Here is an 18,823-nt window from a genome sequence, read left to right on the forward strand (position 1 = left end):
TATTTTTTTATATATATATATATATATATATATATATATATATATAACAAAATTCTAACCACATCATCAAAGAGTTAAAAAGAAAAATGTCATCAATTGAAAATAACTGTTTGGCAAAAGAAGAAGAACCTAAATGGCAAATAGATAAGTCCATGTTAGCATTCCAAACAATTTGTCTTAGCAATTGTAGCATGTCTTTCTCTACGTGTGGCAGAAATTGCTATGAAAAAATCACAAGATTTTGAATTTTCTGATCATAAACAAATATTTGGAGCAAATTTTCTTTTTATAGCTACAACAATTACTTGTTTACTTCTTATGATTAACATTGTTATTTATATTTCTCGTACTGAAAAAACGTTAATTATGTTTAGAGCAGGATTAATTGCTGTAGCTATTACTTGTTTTCCACTTATGATCACAGTTATTATATATGTACTTATACATTCCAATTCTCTTACCACAAAAACCTTTCTGCCATTTGTTGTTGCTTCTCCACCACTTATGCAACCATAGATTAATGCCCTTTTTTGTAAAAAATAAAATAAACTTGGGTCGGGGATTATATAATATGGGGAAACGAACCCTTAGTAACAAGGCAGGAGTTTAAATAGTCAACCATCTCATCAACGGCTTTTCCATAGCCTATTTTTTAAAAAATTTATGGTAAGATAATAAAATTGCATTGATTTGAATTTTGAAATATAATCACATAATTACTTCTTAAAATTTTTTATACTAACCAATATAAAATATAATATTGCTTTAAATTTGGTGAATATAAATGACAAAATAAGAATTGCTTTGATGAACAAAATAAGAACGGAGGGAGTTACTTTTTGTTTTTTCATAATAAAAAACTTCTCTTTCTCCTACATATGAAAATATTTAAAGCAATTTAATATGAAAACGAAACAAAACAATATTGGTCATGTATATTTGATAATCACCACTTTCAATAAATTTGATTTTAGTACGAAATTTAATGCACTGAAAATGTATAATTGTACAAAAGTGTAATAAGATATGATATTGACAAGCAAGTGAAAGTTTTCATAATTTGTACAATGTTACATAGTCATTTGCAATAATACCAAAGAGGTGATGAACTACTTATGGTCTATGAGCATGAAAATATAGTTGCGAATGATATTGATCATAAAAATGTTTGAAAGTAATAATGTCGATTCGTCTTCTCGATCATATGATCGAGAAATGAAAATTCAACGTGAGAAAATTTTCCATACTATTATATTAAAGACTAGTAAGCTACAATTTATGTTCATTTTTTTTATTAAATTAAAATTTGATCAATTAAAAGTTAGATGAAATGGTTAATTAAGTGGAGAACAAATTGCTTTTTAATAATTTAATATGCGATTTTATAAGTTTTTATTTAATCATTTGATTAGATTGAATAAATAATTAGAGTTATTTTAATAGTTTTACAACTTATGAGATTTTTATGTTAATACAAAAAATTCATGTAGCATGTTCATATCATAATTTCGTATATAGTATGGCCAAACGGGACTAATGAATAAAAGAATAAAAGATGTAGTCCAAGAATCGAAATTCATAAAAAGGCATGTTTTTTGTATATATATCTAAAACAATTTTTCAATTGATGTGATGAGTAAGAAGGGAGCGAAAGACATAGACCAAGGCAAAAAGAAAGTCCGAAGCCTAAAGTGCAAAAAAATTGATAAAAAATTTTAAAGGGAATATCAAAAATATTTCTAATCAAAAGGGTAAAATTGCTATTGACGTAGCGATTTATTTTAACATTGTTAACAGTTACAATTCTTTTTGAAAATCGCTACCCCTATAGCGTTTTTGTAAATTTTTTTTTTTAAAAAAGTTTAAAATCGCTGCTATGGCAGCATTTTTATTTTTTAATGAAAAAATAATTAGAAATCGCTACCTTAACAACAAATTTTAGTGAATTGGATCTTTTTTGTAAAAAAAAAAGATGAAATCGCTAACTTGGCGACGATTTTCGATGGTTTTTTTAATTGTAACAATTTTGAAATGTAAATCGCTGGAATTTTTTGAACTTCCTTTTTTTATTTATTTCAATACTTTTGAAAATTTTATTTTATTTCATAAATATTCCAGTCAATTATTACTTTAAATCGTATTATAATTTTTATATTCCAGCTAATTTATAAAATTAAAAAAAAAAAGTTCACAAAATTTACAATTTCAAAAATGATAGTTGAAAGAATTAAATAAAATTATTCAAAAAAAAGAATCCTCTAAATCGCTGCCAAAGCAGCTATTCTTAAAAAAAAAAAATTGTAAAAAAAATTCCAATTCAGCAAACGATTTCCAATTAAAAAAATATTTTTTATTAAAAATACTGCCATAGCAGTGATTTTAAACTTTTTTAAAAATATTTTTTTTACAAAAACGCTATAGAGATAACGATTTTTAAAAAAAGTTTGTTCATCTGTTAACAGCGTTAAAATAAATCGCTATATTAGTAGCGATTTTATCCCTTTGGTTATAAATTTTTTTTAATGCAATCTTTTGAAATTTTTATGAATTTTTTTTGTCCTTCAAGCTCTGGACTCACAAAAAGAAAAAGAAGCAAAAGAAACATGTCGATAGTGAGAACAGGCTCTGGACTCGCAAAAAGAAGAAGCAAAAGAAACATGTCTATAGTGAGAACAATTGTTCTATCTGCAAGACTATTAAGTGGGGGATTTATTCGATTTACCATACCAGGCCAACTAATAATGGCCATACCTAGTGAAAAAAAAAACAGATTGTAAGTAAACATATTTCATCGGAAAAGGGATTTTCTTTTAAATTTCTCATCTTCATTTCATACTTCCAACTGTTGTTGAATGCATAAAATGCAAAACTGTATATGATTACCAGACACATAAATTGGAACCAGTATGATGATGTTTCATCTTTCTTTTCCAAGCTGCTGTTATTTTTTTCAATTCACATGTTATCAACTTCGATCGGATGAATAAATTGATAATTAGAAAATGAAGGATTATAATTTATTTTATTTATTTTACATAATATAAAGGATTACAAATCATGAGAGAGAATCTTGGATGCACTACTTCTGTTTGTACTGGTCTTTAGATAAATTTGTAGCTCATATCATCGTTTTTTATACTTGGAAGAAATCAGTTTGGAATTGAGATTCAAAATAATTTTAAAATAAGAATATTAATCATGTTTACCTGACTCTTTATATGTTATATCATTTTTTGGTGAAATAAAAATGAACGTGTCATAACATTGTTAAGAGTATTATTTTCAGGAGCCGGACGAACCCACCAGCCTCTTTTTTTTCTTTAGACAATGTATTTATATTAGTAAATTAAATATATATGACAAATTAATCGACTGCTTTTTGATAATTTTTTCTCTGTTGTGGCTTCACCTGTGAATTTTAATTTGTTTGGTTTGACTCAGCTTAAATTTAAACATAAAAAACCTTTTTTTGAAGTAAAACTAACATATTTTTAGAAAATATAGAAATGAGTATTACAAGTCACAACAATAGTTGTTTTGATTTAAAATTTCATCTCTGGAAATCCCTCTTTCTCCTATTCACAAGTAGTCGTAAATATTAAAACTTTAGGCAACAAGTAGGAAAAAAGAACAAACTCTCAAGATAAGACAACTTAACTTGAAAACATACATTAACAATGCGACCCTTTGGAGAAAGCAATATGCACCAAAACTTCTGGGCAAATAAATGTGTACACAATCAGGTAACACGGATGGGCATTCCTCAAGAGGAGTATTATTGAGGTAGAGTTTATCCAAGCTGACGAGTCATTACAGCCCACCTCAAATTGGAAGACCATACATACTACATCAGAGCTACAAGCATACCTCCCCATCTCTAGATCACACCATCACTCTTCTCCACATCATAACTTGAATCTTCCTCCTTGGTTTCCTATATTGCTAATGCAGATCAAAGAGCGGGAGGATTAAGCTTCTATATTAGAAGATATCCATCAAATGGAGTAGCAAACAAGCAATGTCCCACAATATTAATGCTTCACCAACTCGAGAAGGAGATGAGAGGGGACCCAAATACCAACAATGTTGATAATTTTAGCAGATGACGGTTGATCAATATACACAAGTCAGAATGTGCCTTTCAATTTTCTGTATTCGCCCCATACCACTGCCTGTTTGCAGGTCCTCCTCGATATCGACCAGGATAACGGGGCTCCGAATGCCTTCTCATTGGCATCTTTACTCTTTCCCTGCTCTCTTCTTCTTGTCTCACTGACTGTTCTCTTGCGGAAAGCCTTGGCCTAGAGGAGCTTGATTTCTTTTGCGAGTCTGATTCATATGATAAGGGCTGCAACCCTTGTAAATCATGCTCGGGAACATATCCAGTTGGCCTTTTAGATTCATCCATTCTTCTAAATGTGATTGAAATCCTATGTGAGATAAGGATTAACAAGACGTTAGCATGTTACACAGCGGAACAGAAGATTTATCTATAACTAGAGACTTCTGAACATTCAGTTTGTACCTCTTAGTAGGCACAGCTGGCACACAGTGTTTAGCTACATCAGCTCCATTTCCATTCAAGACAAGTACAGATCTGCAATATAATGTCATTAATGATCAATCTTCCTAATTTCACAAGTTATGATAAGACGAATACGCTCACTTACCCAACTGGCAATGGTATTGCAATCGCACCAGCAAATTCACCAGGACCCACTATTTTCAAGTTGGATCCGAACACAATGTTGCACTCGCTAAGGAATGAAACAGTACAAAATGGGCGCACAAAATCATGATTGTCAATATGTGGTGGTATGCAATCGCCTTCTTCATAAATGTTGATAATACAACTGTCTGGAACACATGTTGAAGGCATCACATGCCACCCTACAAGCCTTCTAATCATGACCTTCAAAAGATCAGGCAATGGATCAACAGTTCCACTTTTGAGGATCCCTGGGGGATTGCCATTCTTATCCTGCCATAAAGAAAGTTCAGTCATTATGCCATCTGTGATTAACCCATATGCCACATCCCTATCATAGAAGAAGGTTGTCAACTGCTGGGGATTGGGTTTTGGAGGGAGGGGGGGGGGTCTTTGTTACAGAATTGTCACCTAATAATAACACATAATTTAAGGCACTCGGTTCTGTGTGGAGAAGGAGGGATGAAAGATAAGATTGTAAAATGCTTACTGGTGCATAGTTGTAACAACAGCCAAATTGGATTGTCACACGTCCTTTGCCCCTCATCCACTTTGTTGGTGTAGTATAAGTCCTCTCTAAACAATCACCACAGGCAGGTAAGAAGCCATGAGATAACTAAAATTGACAGAAATAACTTTACAAACAAATTTAAAAGAGAAACTTAAGGAGGAAGCTCAAAGAAAAAAAACACCGTTGTAACAAGCATAAAGGAAAAAACAATACCAGATCGAACTAATTCGTGATGTGAGTCACAAGGAAGACAAAATTGACACAAAACTAGGGTAAAATTACTGAATTAATATAGAAATTTATTAAAGAAAGGTTCCTGAACTGCTTCAAGAATCTTCAAAAAGAGAAGGTGCCTATGTAATACTTAACAGAAAACGACAAATTAGCCAAACAGAGAAAATGTGCACCTTGTAAAACTACTTGCAAATTTTTTCAAATGAAAACTTATAGTTATGCCTCAATCGTTATTTTTGCAACTTCTTCTTTCCTATACCATACCAACAAAAATCTATGATATCTTTATTAATGTTCAAACAGGTAACAGTTTCTAAGTTGAATCAAGAAAAATTGGTGCTAAATCTAGTTATATTGTTTATTTACTGTTGAAGACATGGAACTTGTGTTGGGTTTAGCAAAGTGAATGAAGAGAAGAGAAGAGAAAAATAGAGAAGTGAGGGAACCAATTTGGAGGAAAAATGAAAAGTCATTTGCAAAGTGCAAATGAAAAGACATTTCTCCCATATCGATAAAAGAAAGGAAATTGTTGTCCTTATATTAGGAAACACCTCCTTTACTTCTTAAAGAACTAAGTAGAAGGTGCCCCCTCGCGCCGTGTCGTCGCTCAACTTCGAATTTGGCAAATGATGTGATTGATAATATTTTTGGACAAAATTTATTTCATCAATCTCATCAATTAAATTCTTTTTCCCAATTTCCTTTCTCTTATAAATTAATTCAGGATGTTAGTTAATTAGTTAATTAACAAAATTAATTTAATACAACGGGATTTTAATTCGCGTGTAACGGTAACATTCCGGAAAGTCGTTATTCTTTCCAAAAAGCTGTTACTCTTCCCAAAAGACACAACGCTCTGGAAAAAACAGGTCTTAACAGATTTTTTCGAACAGACGCGTCCCTTGCTGAAAATAGCTATAAATAAGAGGTTTTTCAATTTTCGAATACTGAAGATTTTTTCCTTCTCTCTGCATACATTTCTCTCATAAACAAAATTGTCGATCGACTGAGTCTGTGCGTGGCTTATTACTGTTCTTAAGTTCGCTGAAGTTATTGAATTTTGAGGTACCGCTACTTCTTTAACAGGATTAATCCGTTTTATCTTGAGAGATATTAATCCATAACCTCGGGTACAGTGAGGGGATTAAATTTCTTAAGGAGACAACTTAGCTTCTGTGGACTCGGATTAAAAGTGTATTTTCTGTCTATGTTTGTGTAATTTTTACCAACCTTGATACAGGTACTAACAACTTGAACCTAACTCAACCTCAAAAGCTAGATCAAAAAGTGCAGATTGATCAAGAACATATAAAGAGAACAAATAAGTCTTGACCCTACGCCCAGGATTGGAAATCTAGAGCATGGACAATATAAGATGGGGGACCCAACATTGCAAACAATGAATTTTGATGAGCTTGACTATTATACCATGTTAGAGAAATGGACCTTGAGCGTAATAGAACTTCAAAAGCTAAGCTCAAGACGTGAGGATTGCCCAAGACCATATAAAGAGACCAAGTAAACTTTGACCCACCAATGTGGGTCTCCAAGAGTTACCATAGTAGAAGCGGACTTTTTCCTTTTAGTTTAGACACGGTAAATAAGTTAAGTTTCCATATTACTCGATTTCTATGCAATTAATCTAGGTATGTGCAATAAATCTAGACATCTGGCATTAAAACTAGGCATTTTAACAAAGTTTCTTCAATTACAAAAAAAGGAAGAAGAAATTTCTCATGCCACGGTACCACCTTATATAGATATCAACATCAACAAACTAAAATAGAATAAACATTACTGAGACAAGATTCCCCATTTCAATATATTGAAGTCTAGGATGCCCAAAACAGCTTTGGTTTAACATACATTACTGCAGCTCTCAAGACAAAAAAGAGAAATCTACTGTTGAATCTGGATGATTAGATATCATCTCAAATAAGGAGTAATAGGTATGTTTTCCTGCATAAGATTCTTACTGTAAAAGATACTGGTAGGTAAAAAGAAGCACGCCAACCCCAACGCAATAGACTGATGCTCTCTCAAGCAAAGCCAAAATTCTTTTTCTTAGTTTTCCTGTAGTTAAGCTAATAGACTAACTCCGTGTCAATTGCCCTACTCGAAAGATTTCAGCATCTAAATAGCATAGAACCTAAAAGGAATTGGGTGACTATCTGCCAAAATAAAGATTCAGGCATGAACAACTATATTAACATCAAAATGCTTTACTCCATTGCTAAATTGTTGGAAAAACTGAATCAGAATCAACAATGGTACATCTACATTCTACAAAACTAGCAGTTGTGTAATGTACCCACAATCAAGCAGAATTTCTTGAGCTTGCCGTGTGATTTCTCCGTTAAATCAGCCAGCCCTACCACTTCACAGGGAAACAAATATAAATTTGACAAATAACCTCACATCTATGCAACAAATACAGATTATTTTTCCCTCTGTCAGTGACAGGACTGCATGCCATGATTTAGAGAGCTCAAGAGCAAATAAAGAGAACAATAAGAAAAAGAAAAAAAGAGGACACACTAGTTATTACCAATCATCAAACACCATTAATATTGTAATGCTAACACAAGTCTGACAACAACAAAATGGATTAAAAATGAGTGTTCTAGTTCACAGAAATACCAGCTTAAATTTCAAATACACTTGAAGTTTAAACAGTAATAGCTACGCAATATCAAGCAAGCAACTATACCTGCTTTAAGCATGATTTGCAAAACCCAATATGACAATAAAATCCATTTGAGAAAAGGAAAAAGAATGGTTAAGGGCTATATCAAGAGTAAAACAAACCTTTCAGTTCCCCATTCTTCCCCATCTGGTCAAGCTTCTCCACATATTTAACTATTCTAATTTGCTCAGCGGCGCTAAAGACACCCTTATGTAGCTCCAATCCATCAAGTATATTCACAATTTTCCCCCTCACCCTCTCCAAACATATGAAATCCTTTTTCCTCTTCACATTACAGAATCTAATGTACTCTCGTTGCTCCCTTGACAATTCTGTTTTTTGCTTACTCTCCGGATTAGTAATTCCTCTTCAGCCACACCATTCACCTGACTTCTCAAGGCAATTGATTCACTCACTTCCTCAGCTTGAAGTTCATCCTCCTGAGCCATATCAGCCCATGACATCTTCACTTTCGGGGTAGTCACAGGTAAGGATGAGTTGAATGCTTCACTTGTAGATGCCTCTCCAACAGATTGAGATTGTGAATCTGCGCCATCTATACAACCGTCAGAAGAATTTCTGTCCACAGAAAGCTCCTCAAAGGGCTCCCCACCAGCCCCATCTTTCCAACTCCCCAATGAGTTTGTATCTGCATTATCATTCAAGTCACCATAATCGTTCCAACTTCCAAGCGAATTGTTGTCACAATTCTCTTGACTCCCATTGCATCCATCCGAATCACAACGTTCTGGAGTCAAAACACTCACATTCTTTGGTTGCTTCAAGCATTCTGCATTACCACTAACTTCTGCAATCATACCCACAAAGTCTCTGATCAGAAAACTAACAACCTTCATAATATTAAAGTATAACCGAAAAGCAGAAATCAGAGTATGGTTCTTCACGATTAAGTAATTGCCCAAAAACATCTTTATTACAAAATTTCAACAAATAATCAAACTTGAAGCAACACACGATAAATCTCATCCAACAAAAAGAGTAAAGCTGTGAACTTTATGCAAGTACAAATCAGTATACGAACTACACCGTTTTTCAATATCAAACATATGCATTAACACACATTAAGATAAGGATAGAGAGAAATTACTAGAATTGAGGGATCGGATGCGAACGGAGAGGGTGTGGGTGCAGGAGCGGCAGAGGTCACGGGAGAGAAAGGGGAGCCAATTGGAGAGAAACTCAGAGGCGATTCTCAGTTCATCGGAGTTGTAATTGAGAAGGAAGGGATCGTCCTTCCGAGTTCGCTGGTGGTCGGACATGGCGGAGGAGTCAACTCGGTGAATTGAAGAATTGAATTGTGAAGTTGCTTTGAGAATAAGGCGTGGGGTGCAATTCTAATAAATTTAAAGGGGTGTTTTGTCAATTCAAATAGGTAGAGAAAATTAAGCGGTTGAAGTTTCCTAAGTATACCCTGATTTTAATTTTTGTAGGGGGGAAAAAGCAGCCACCTTAAAAGAGAAATTCGAGAAACTGAAAGCGGAAAAAAAACAACATGTGGGACCCATTCCGACTCCGATTTTCGAATTGAGTTCCGATCAAGTATCATATTTTGAAGGGCAACTTTCACGCGAATAAAAAATTTATATTTGTATGTTATAACAAAGTTTATATAATTGCGTTCTATAGCAAACATAGAAACTGTATAATTCGATATACATATACAGTTGAAGCAAATTGTACAAAACGAATGTATAAAACAAGAAAGAGAAAGACATTTGAGCAGAGAACTGTATAAAACGAATTGTATTATTATAAATGTATAGAATGATTATATACAATTTCAATTTGTATAAAATGAGAAAGAGAGAAAGACAAAAGAGACTTGACAAGGAATATACCATTGAATCGAATTGTATAAAACGAGAAAGAGAAAAAGACAAAAGAGACTTGACAAGGAATATACAATTGAATCGAATTGTATAAAACGAGAAAGAGAGAAATTAGATACAATTTGAAAATTGTATAAAACGAGAAAAGAGAGAAAGACAAAAGAAACTGGGCAGGGGACTATTTTTATTGTATAATTATAAGCGTATAGGACGAAAATATATGTACTTGCATGTGTATATACANACAGGGGAGTATTTTTATCGTATAATTATAAGTGTATAGGGCGAAAATATATGTACTTGCATGTGTATATACAATTTTCTCACGCTTTATACAAACAGAAACGCAATTTATACATTCCGCTTCTGTTTGTATAAGTGAGAAAAGCGAGGGTGGCGAGCGAGATGTGGGAGAGTGGTGAGCGAGATCTGAAAGAGGGGAGAGAGGCGAACAAAAATATATGTATTTATACAATTTTCTCTGCTTTATACAATTAGAAACAATTTTTATACACTTGTGTTCTGTATAAAAAGTGAGGAAGCGAGCGAGAGATTGGAGGAGAGTGGCGAGCGAGATATTTGGAAGAGAGGCGTCTGACAATTTTTTGCAAACGTTTGCTATGGAGCACAATTAAATCAAACCTTAGCTACTCCATTTATTTTAGGTTATTAGTTTGCTATTATATACAATTTTCCCTATTTTGAATCGCTTTGAATTTTCAGTTTCTGGCCTAAGTTGGATAATGAATCTAAAAAATATCGTTAAAAATTTATTCTTTTGTTAAAAGATAAATATTTTCAATTCTTACCAAATACACCTTAAGAATCAATTTATTTTCCACAGTGAAAGTTTATGAAGGTTACCCCAACTAAAAAGATCTTTGTTTACTTTTTTTTTTTTTTAAATTAAAAAAAAAAACTATAAGAGAGATGGGAACAAATTCTTATTCCATTTGTCTATTTTACTGTTATTCACTAAAAAAATATATTTCTTTAAATATTTGAGACTTGTAGTTTTGAAAAGAAATTATAATAAGTACTTATTTTTATAGCAACAAATTTTCTGATGATTATTGATCATAACTTTCAAAAATATTATTTTCTTTATACATATTTTATTGTTATTCAAAAAATATCGTAATTAAAAAATATCTAATAATTTATTCAAAACTCCATTAACATATGATCGTCAAGCAATCTCGAGACTTAAATAGATAAAAAAGAGATAGTAAAACAATTAGTGTAAAGCTGAAAATTAGTTAATATTTATGTGTTATTGAGCAAAAATTCTCAATATTTACATAGATGAAAAATGTAAATAACTTTTAGAAATTAAATTTTACTATGTTTGCACCTAAGGAATAATAACTACAAATTTTTCTTGTCGTAAAAAAAAATACAATTAATTGAGATAAATAAAAGGATAAGGTAATGAAAACTATACTGGCCTCACACTTTGATAAATTCCTTGAAAGCAAATGAAAAATGAACACAACCATGCTCTCTATCTACCCAAAACACTTCACTCCTCTTCCAATACAACTTTTCTCCAAATCTCAACATCGCCATGTAATTCGTTTTCCCATCAAATGCAGCAGCAGCAGCAGTGATAATGGCAACGAATCGCAACCAAACACGGTGGAGATTCGAATCAGAAGACGTCCGTCAAAACGACAAAGGCAGAAGGAAGAAGAAATGATAAATGCAGGGAAACAAGCTGTTAAACCTAAACCTCCACCAAAGGACTGGGAATCAATGAATCTAACTGAGAAGGCAATCGAATTGTACGTCGGAGAAAAAGGACTTCTGTTCTGGCTAAACAAATTTGCTTATGCTTCTATTTTTATTATAATTGGGGGTTGGATACTTTTTCGATTTGTTGGTCCTGCATTTGACCTTTACCAGTTGGATACTCCTACTCCTCTTGCTCCTGAATCAATGTTTAAAGGTACAGGAGACAAACCTTGATCCACTGTAAAACTCAAGTTTCAGAAGAAATTTTCGCTTTAATTACTCCAAATTTTTGTAACTTGAAAGTTATTAGTACTACTAGATTTAAGCAAATAAACATGCCAATTGAATACTATATATATTTGTTAAGTTCAGCTGTGATACTTGTATAAGTTATGCGAGAATTTATATACTATATTTTACTGGCGATAAAGCATAAAATCTCTATATAAGTAAAACATGAAGCAAAATATCCCCTTAATACTATTTGTTGAACTTGAAATTGTCAATCTCTTTGTATACCCAATGACATAAGAAAATTTAAGATGGTCCACGATATATTCCCTTTCACTACTTAAATATTGCATTTTTTTACTTTGATGTTTTAATATTCCTTTTTGTATGGTGTAAAGTTGAAGCTATTTGTTCCTTTGACAAAGAGGGAGCAAGCATAGTTGGAATATGATTAAAAAAGAATAACCTTTTGTAAGGGGGAGGGTTTTATTGGTGACATAATTTAGGAAGAGGAATAAGCATCAAGATTCTCGTTAATTACAGTTCCAAATACTTCCAAAAAGTTGAAGTAGAGAAATCAAGAATCAGATAAAGACAAAGCTCAGATATGCCGGTTTCATCTCTATCTACTGTATTTTGGTGATTGTCAAGATACTCAAATAGCATATATAATGAGGCTACAAGAGGAGTATAATTTAGTTCATTATCATAATCTAGTCTCTCATCATTCGGTCATAGAATGGAGAGGCTCATGATTTTATTCGAAACATTTCGGTGAAGAGAATTGAAATTCATTGGAGAAAGAACCACACAAGGATAAAAGATGGGTATGGAGGGGCTGATCCTGGTGTTGGGCTTTGTGGAATTGTTGGGCTTTGTGGAGGCTTGTGAGCCGGCCCGACCCATTACTGAAACCCTAGGTTAACCATTTGGCTTTCCTATAAATATGATCCTTGTATTTGTAATTCTAGAGCAGCACAAGTGAAATAAAAATCCTCCTGTTACAGTCGTGGAGTAGGGAAACCGAACCACGTTAAATTCTTGTGTGTCCCGTTTGTGTTCTGTTTCTCTTTTCTCTAGATTATTTGTGTGTGTTGTGTGTTTAATTCCCAACAATTGGTATCAGAGCGAGGTTTCAACAACATTGTAACACAAACTGTGAGAAATTGTCACCTAGGGTTCTTGTGTGAAGAACTGTGTGCAGGGAGGAGTAGCCGCCGTTACCGTGTGGGTAACCTCAAGCAGCAGCCGGCTAGGAGAACCGCGCAGGGTGCGAACAGCCGTCGTCCGTGTGCTGTCCGTCGCGCCGTTCCGTTGGCCGCCGCGTCGAGGAGCCTCAGATCCAGCCGCGAGCGTCCAGATCGTGAGCATCGTCCAAATCGCCGCCCGCTGTCTGTAGACGCCGTTAAGGGAATTGCCGAAGTCCTTTGAGATGGCAGAAGATGGGAAGTTCCGAATTGAGAAGTTCGATGGTACAGATTTCAGTTGGTGGAAGATGCAGATTGAAGATTTGCTGGTTCAGAAAGATTTGGACGTAGTGTTGGGTGACAAGCAAGGAAAATTGTCTGATGCAGAGTGGGCAGTTTTGGATCGGAAAGCTATGTCAGTTATCCGACTCTCGTTGACCAAGAATGTTGCGTTCAACATTCTTAAGGAGAAGACAGCGAAAGGCATCTTGGAAGCCTTGTCTAACATGTACGAGAAGCCATCTGCAGCAAACAAAATTTTTCTGATTAGAGAGTTGGTGAACACAAAGATGAAGGAAGGCAGTTCAGTTACCGAGCACATCAACTCATTGAATTCGATCTTAGCCAGACTTTTGTCAGTTGGCATTAAGTTCGATGATGAAGTTCAAGCTTTACTACTGTTATCATCATTGCCTGACAGTTGGTCCGGAACGGTTACAGCAGTTGCCAGTTCAGTGGGACCTAATGGATTCACCTTTGAGAAGATTCGTGATCTCGTTCTTGGCGAGGATGTCAGAAGAAGGAGTTCTGGAGAATCATCAGGTGATATGCTAAACGTCGTCAGAGACAGAGGAAATAACAGAGGTAGTGGGAGCAGGAACCGAAGAAGGAGTCAGTCAAAGGCTCGGGATGGCTCAGGTGTAACATGTTGGAACTGCAAGGAGGTGGGGCATTTCAGGAATCAATGCCAGAAAGACAAACAAGTCAACATTGCAGAAGACAGCGTCAACGAGGATTTGTTTATCTGTTGCGCGGAGAGCAATGTGGATTCCTGGGTCATGGATTCTGGTGCTTCTTTTCACGCTACCCACAGCAGTGAAGCATTGCAGAATCTGGTTATTGGAGACTTTGGAAAGGTAAGGCTTGCAGACGATAGAGCTCTTGATGTTACGGGCATGGGTGACATGGTGCTGAAGACGCCAGTCGGTTTCTGGACCTTGAAGGATGTCAGAGTTGTTCCAAGCTTGACGAAAAGTTTGATTTCTGTTAGGCAGTTGGATGAACAGGGACATCATGTGAAGTTCGGAAATGGGCAGTGGAAGGTCGTGAGGGGCAATCTTGTCATGGCTCGTGGAACAAAAAGAGGATCGTTGTATATTGTCGGATTACCGTCTGAGGGAGTGACCGTCCCAGTTCAGAAGAAAAACAAAGTCCGGTTCACAGAATCTCGTGGGCAGAAGAAGGTTGTCTTTGCAAGAAAGAAACCCAGAGCCACAGGTCAGATTCAGGATGAACGAGCAAGGAAAGGTTCAGGAAGACCAGTCAGAGGCGTTTGTGGCAGTGGGAGCACCGGCCGTGCTTCAGCCAAGGCTCCTAGAAGACAGTGGGTCAAGAGAACCAGTATTCCAGCTGTTGATACGTCTCCAGAAAATTTCTTGCTGAGTATGGAGAGTGTTTGTTCTCAGGGAGTTCTAGGATCCGGCAGTTCGTGTCTCAAGTGGGAGCCGGTAGGGACCGAGGACGAGTCAAGGGCAGTTTCAGCCGTGACTGATGTGTTGAAGCTTCGGGGAGCTTCAACGGGCCTTTCAGTTGACTGATGAGAAGGCCGCTGTAGCAGGAGAGAGTTGAAAAAGATTACTAGACATACAAGTGTTCTAAGTGGATGACAGTTGAAATTCTTCTAGCCTCCAAGTGGGAGATTGTTGGGCTTTGTGGAGGCTTGTGAGCCGGCCCGACCCATTACTGAAACCCTAGGTTAACCATTTGGCTTTCCTATAAATATGATCCTTGTATTTGTAATTCTAGAGCAGCACAAGTGAAATAAAAATCCTCCTGTTACAGTCGTGGAGTAGGGAAACCGAACCACGTTAAATTCTTGTGTGTCCCGTTTGTGTTCTGTTTCTCTTTTCTCTAGATTATTTGTGTGTGTTGTGTGTTTAATTCCCAGCACCTGGTGATCACGGCTCTTGTTCTTGCTGCAGTTTTAATCAGTTTCCGAAAATATTTTCATCCTTCTAATTCTTCAGAGGCAGATTCTCGTCAAGTGGTTGAAAAATATGCAAATGCTCTTAGCATTGCTATGCAATTCTTCGACGTTCAGAAGTGTAAGAATAGCTATATTCACATTGGTCACTTAATTAAACTTAAGTTTAGGAGTACTTATTTTGATTTTTGAATCATTAACTGCAGCTGGAAAATTGGTGAATAATAAGATTGCTTGGAGAGGAGATTCGGCTATGGGAGATGGAAGTGAAGTTAATTTGGATTTAAGTAGAGGAATGTATGATGCTGGAGACCATGTGAAGTTTGGATTTCCAATGGCATTCACTGCTACAGTTTTATCATGGGCTATTTTGGAGTACGGAAACCACATGAACATGGTGAACGAGCTGGATAACGCCCATGAATCCCTCAAGTGGATCACTGATTTTCTTACAAATGCTCATCCTTCTGAGAATGTCCTGTATATTCAGGTAGATCAATTCCCTTTGACAATTCAAGAAGCATTTTTTTCAGTTTCTTGAAAAACTTTTTTCCTACACTTTTTAGGACTTTTACTATGATATCTCCTATCTCCTCTTCCATGCTCCCATAGAACTGTAACGAGTGCGGAATAGTGTTCCTTCCATTAGCACTATAATAATGTAGAACTTCCGTGTTGTCTGACCTTGAGTAATTGGTTTTCTGACTGCTGAGTATCTGTTTGCTTGTCAATCTATAGCCAATGCAAACAACATCCTTCTAGCTAGTTGCTGCACACAGCACATACATTAACAGAAAAGATAATGTTGCTTAGTGAAGTGTCTTTATGTTTTTTTCTGCAAGAAAGGTGGGAGACCCAAAGCTCGATCACACGTGCTGGGAAAGACCAGAGGCCATGACAGGAAAAAGGCCTCTTACACAAGTTAACGCATCGTATCCAGGGACAGATGTTGCGGCTGAAAGTGCAGCAGCAATGGCTGCTGCATCCTTGGTGTTCAAGTCAATTGACTCCGCCTACTCAGGAACACTGCTAGAGCATGCCAAACAGTTATTCAAGTTTGCTGATAGTTATAGAGGTTCATATAGTATCAGCATACCTGGAGTGCAAGATTTCTATAATTCTACTGGATTTGTGGATGAACTCTTGTGGGCAGCTGCTTGGCTTTATCATGCTACCGGAGACAAATCTTACCTAACGTATGTGTCTACAAATGGCAATACGTTTGCAAATTGGGGAAATCCATCTTGGTTTTCTTGGGAAAACAAGTTGGCTGGAGTTCAGGTATTCAACGCATACATGCCACGAAGTTATATGTATTCCATAATTCTAGCTTCTCGATGTTAGATATAGTATCTGTTTTTGCAATTAGCATGAAGTTGGACAAATGTGATACTTGGAAACACTATGAAGAACTTTCTTCTGTTTTTTGATGCATCCTTTGATTTGTTAGAACAGGTAAAGGCCCATAACTTGGTAAAGCATGTACCTCTTTTCTGATAAATCATGTTCATAAACAAAAATTGAGTATTGGCCTGTTTTTCGTATTATTTAGTTGAAAGATTTCTCCAGCTAATAACCATGCTGATTTTAACCTTTGACTCAGGTCCTATTATCAAGGGTCAATTTTTTTGGTTCAAATGAAGATATTTCAACTGAGGGAAGTCTTTCCCTCCAGTCGTATAGACAAACTGCTGAGACCTTTTTGTGTGGACTTCTACCTGAATCCCCAACGGCAACCTCCCAAAGAACAGCAGGTATTATGATGAAATTGTGACCCTGTCAGAAAATTTGGCCCAACCATACACCCCAAGCTGAGGAATGAAAAACATGGGCTGGTCTTTTAAAACCCCTTCCAAATAAAAAAACATGTCAGCAAGTCATTGTATAATTATGATGTTTTTCTTTTTTGAAAGAAAAGGTGCTGTAATAAAACTATAATTTTGTGGCAGATGGCCTGGTATGGGTGAACCAGTGGAATCCATTCCAGTATTCTGTGGCCTCTTCATTTCTGGCAGTGGTTTACAGTGATTACATGCTTAGCTCCCAAACATCAAATTTATATTGCAGTGGGAAGTTGTATGAACCAACAGAATTGCGCAACTTTGCAGTTTCACAGGTATGTACTAATGTATGCACGGCCAATTGAAAATGTCATTATCCTTTTAGTAGTTTCAGTCGAACAACACATATGATTCCAGAGTCTGATTTTCTGTATAGATGAAATGGTCCGTTAAACGGACCAAAGGGCTAAGAAGAACATCTTTTAAATAATTTCTCTTGAATTAACTTTTATCTTATGTATTTGCTTCTTTCTTGATATGATCTTAAGCAGAATTTTTGTTTTTTCAACTCTGAATGCATTACACTTCAAGGCCATCGAACTTCTATATCACAGCGAACATCTTATTTTGTTTTCAGTTGGATTATATCTTGGGAAACAATCCAATAAAAATGAGCTACCTTGTTGGTTATGGAAGTAGATATCCTCAGCAAGTTCACCATAGAGGTGCTTCAATTCCAGTAAATGCTAATTCTAATTGCAGTGATGGCTTCAAATGGCTTCACACAAGACACTCTAATCCAAATGTTGCAGTTGGAGCTCTTGTTGGGGGACCATCCCTTAGTGATACATACATGGACTCTCGGAACAACATTTCGCAAAGTGAACCAACAACCTACAACAGTGCCCTCATTGTAGGACTCATCTCAGGCCTTATCACCTCTTCTTCACAAGTTGAGTCATTTGTGAAAAACTGAAAACTCAACCCCATCACTCATTTTCCCCTGTTTACTAAGCAGGCCTTGCCTTAACCTTTCATCAGAATTCAGACAGCCTGCCCTCACCAGGCTGGTGGCCTAAACTATACTCTATCTGGACAGGGTCAGTGGCTTTGGCTCGAATCATGTATATATTATATATAAAGAAATGTATCATGATAGATATGTTCCTAAGAGCGATTACTCGGTCAAAGTAAAGAAGTTGTCAAAATGTACATTTCTAACTTCCTTCAACCTAGCGGCTAGCAGTGACACCTTTGTATGCAATTGGAGGCATCTATATTTGTCCATGCATTGGGTGTTTCCTATGTAAATATTTGAAATAAGAAGAAAAGTCATCTCATCCAGATGCAGTTATACTATTTAATAGGTTCAGCCTTAAATTTCTTTCTTGTTTGTCTAACTGAGCTATGACCAATGATGTATATTATGATATATAAACAAGGATTTGCTAATTTATGCTCAAATTTAGTACTCTTCTCTGTTCCTAATTACTTGTTTACTTTCGAATTGACACACCTATTAAGAAAACAACAATTGACATAGTGAATTTATCATTTTACACCTATTAATATGAAGTGGATGAATTTAAAACTTATAATTTTCAAAAAGTTCTACCTTTTTCAAATCAATTAATTGAAAATATAATAGTAAAAAATATTTATCTTTTCTTGATTTGTCAAATAGATAAGTAATTAAAA

General features: G+C 35.4%; 2 protein-coding genes across 3 annotated transcripts; one reads left to right on the top strand and one right to left on the bottom strand.

Moving 5' to 3' along the window:
* Positions 1-3,513: 3,513 nt before the first annotated feature.
* LOC107009211 (RNA demethylase ALKBH9B) lies at positions 3,514-9,534 on the bottom strand. The gene is given in 7 exon segments (XM_027914118.1): positions 3,514-4,430; positions 4,526-4,597; positions 4,671-4,981; positions 5,199-5,284; positions 8,262-8,501; positions 8,504-8,947; positions 9,248-9,534. Coding segments are annotated over 7 exon segments (1,614 nt in total). The 5' UTR covers positions 9,420-9,534; the 3' UTR covers positions 3,514-4,141.
* A 1,888-nt stretch (positions 9,535-11,422) lies between these two features.
* Positions 11,423-18,577, top strand: LOC107011321 (endoglucanase 2-like). 2 transcript variants are annotated; one of them, XM_015210765.2, is made up of 7 exons: positions 11,423-11,937; positions 15,343-15,465; positions 15,551-15,834; positions 16,191-16,625; positions 16,948-17,098; positions 17,294-17,460; positions 17,763-18,577. In XM_015210765.2, the coding sequence occupies exons 1-7, from the start codon at positions 11,475-11,477 to the stop codon at positions 18,099-18,101; spliced, it is 1,962 nt and encodes a 653-aa protein (XP_015066251.1). In that variant the 5' UTR covers positions 11,423-11,474; the 3' UTR covers positions 18,102-18,577. The 2 variants fall into 2 exon arrangements, with proteins under 2 accessions (XP_015066251.1, XP_015066252.1); XM_015210766.2 differs by having other exon boundaries at positions 15,388-15,465.
* The last annotated feature ends 246 nt before the right edge of the window (positions 18,578-18,823 follow it).

Source organism: Solanum pennellii, chromosome 2 (assembly GCF_001406875.1).
Source record: "Solanum pennellii chromosome 2, SPENNV200".
NCBI classification, from domain to species: Eukaryota; Viridiplantae; Streptophyta; class Magnoliopsida; order Solanales; family Solanaceae; genus Solanum; species Solanum pennellii.

What these genes read in the sequence shown, in the direction of transcription:
- LOC107011321 (XM_015210765.2), top strand. Translation starts at nt 11,475, where the DNA reads ATGAACACAACCATGCTCTCTATCTACCCAAAACACTTCACTCCTCTT. An exon ending in ATTCTTCGACGTTCAGAAGT is followed by an intron (nt 15,466 to 15,550) that starts GTAAGAATAGCT and finishes CATTAACTGCAG; the next exon opens with CTGGAAAATTGGTGAATAAT. An exon ending in AACCTCCCAAAGAACAGCAG is followed by an intron (nt 17,099 to 17,293) that starts GTATTATGATGA and finishes ATTTTGTGGCAG; the next exon opens with ATGGCCTGGTATGGGTGAAC.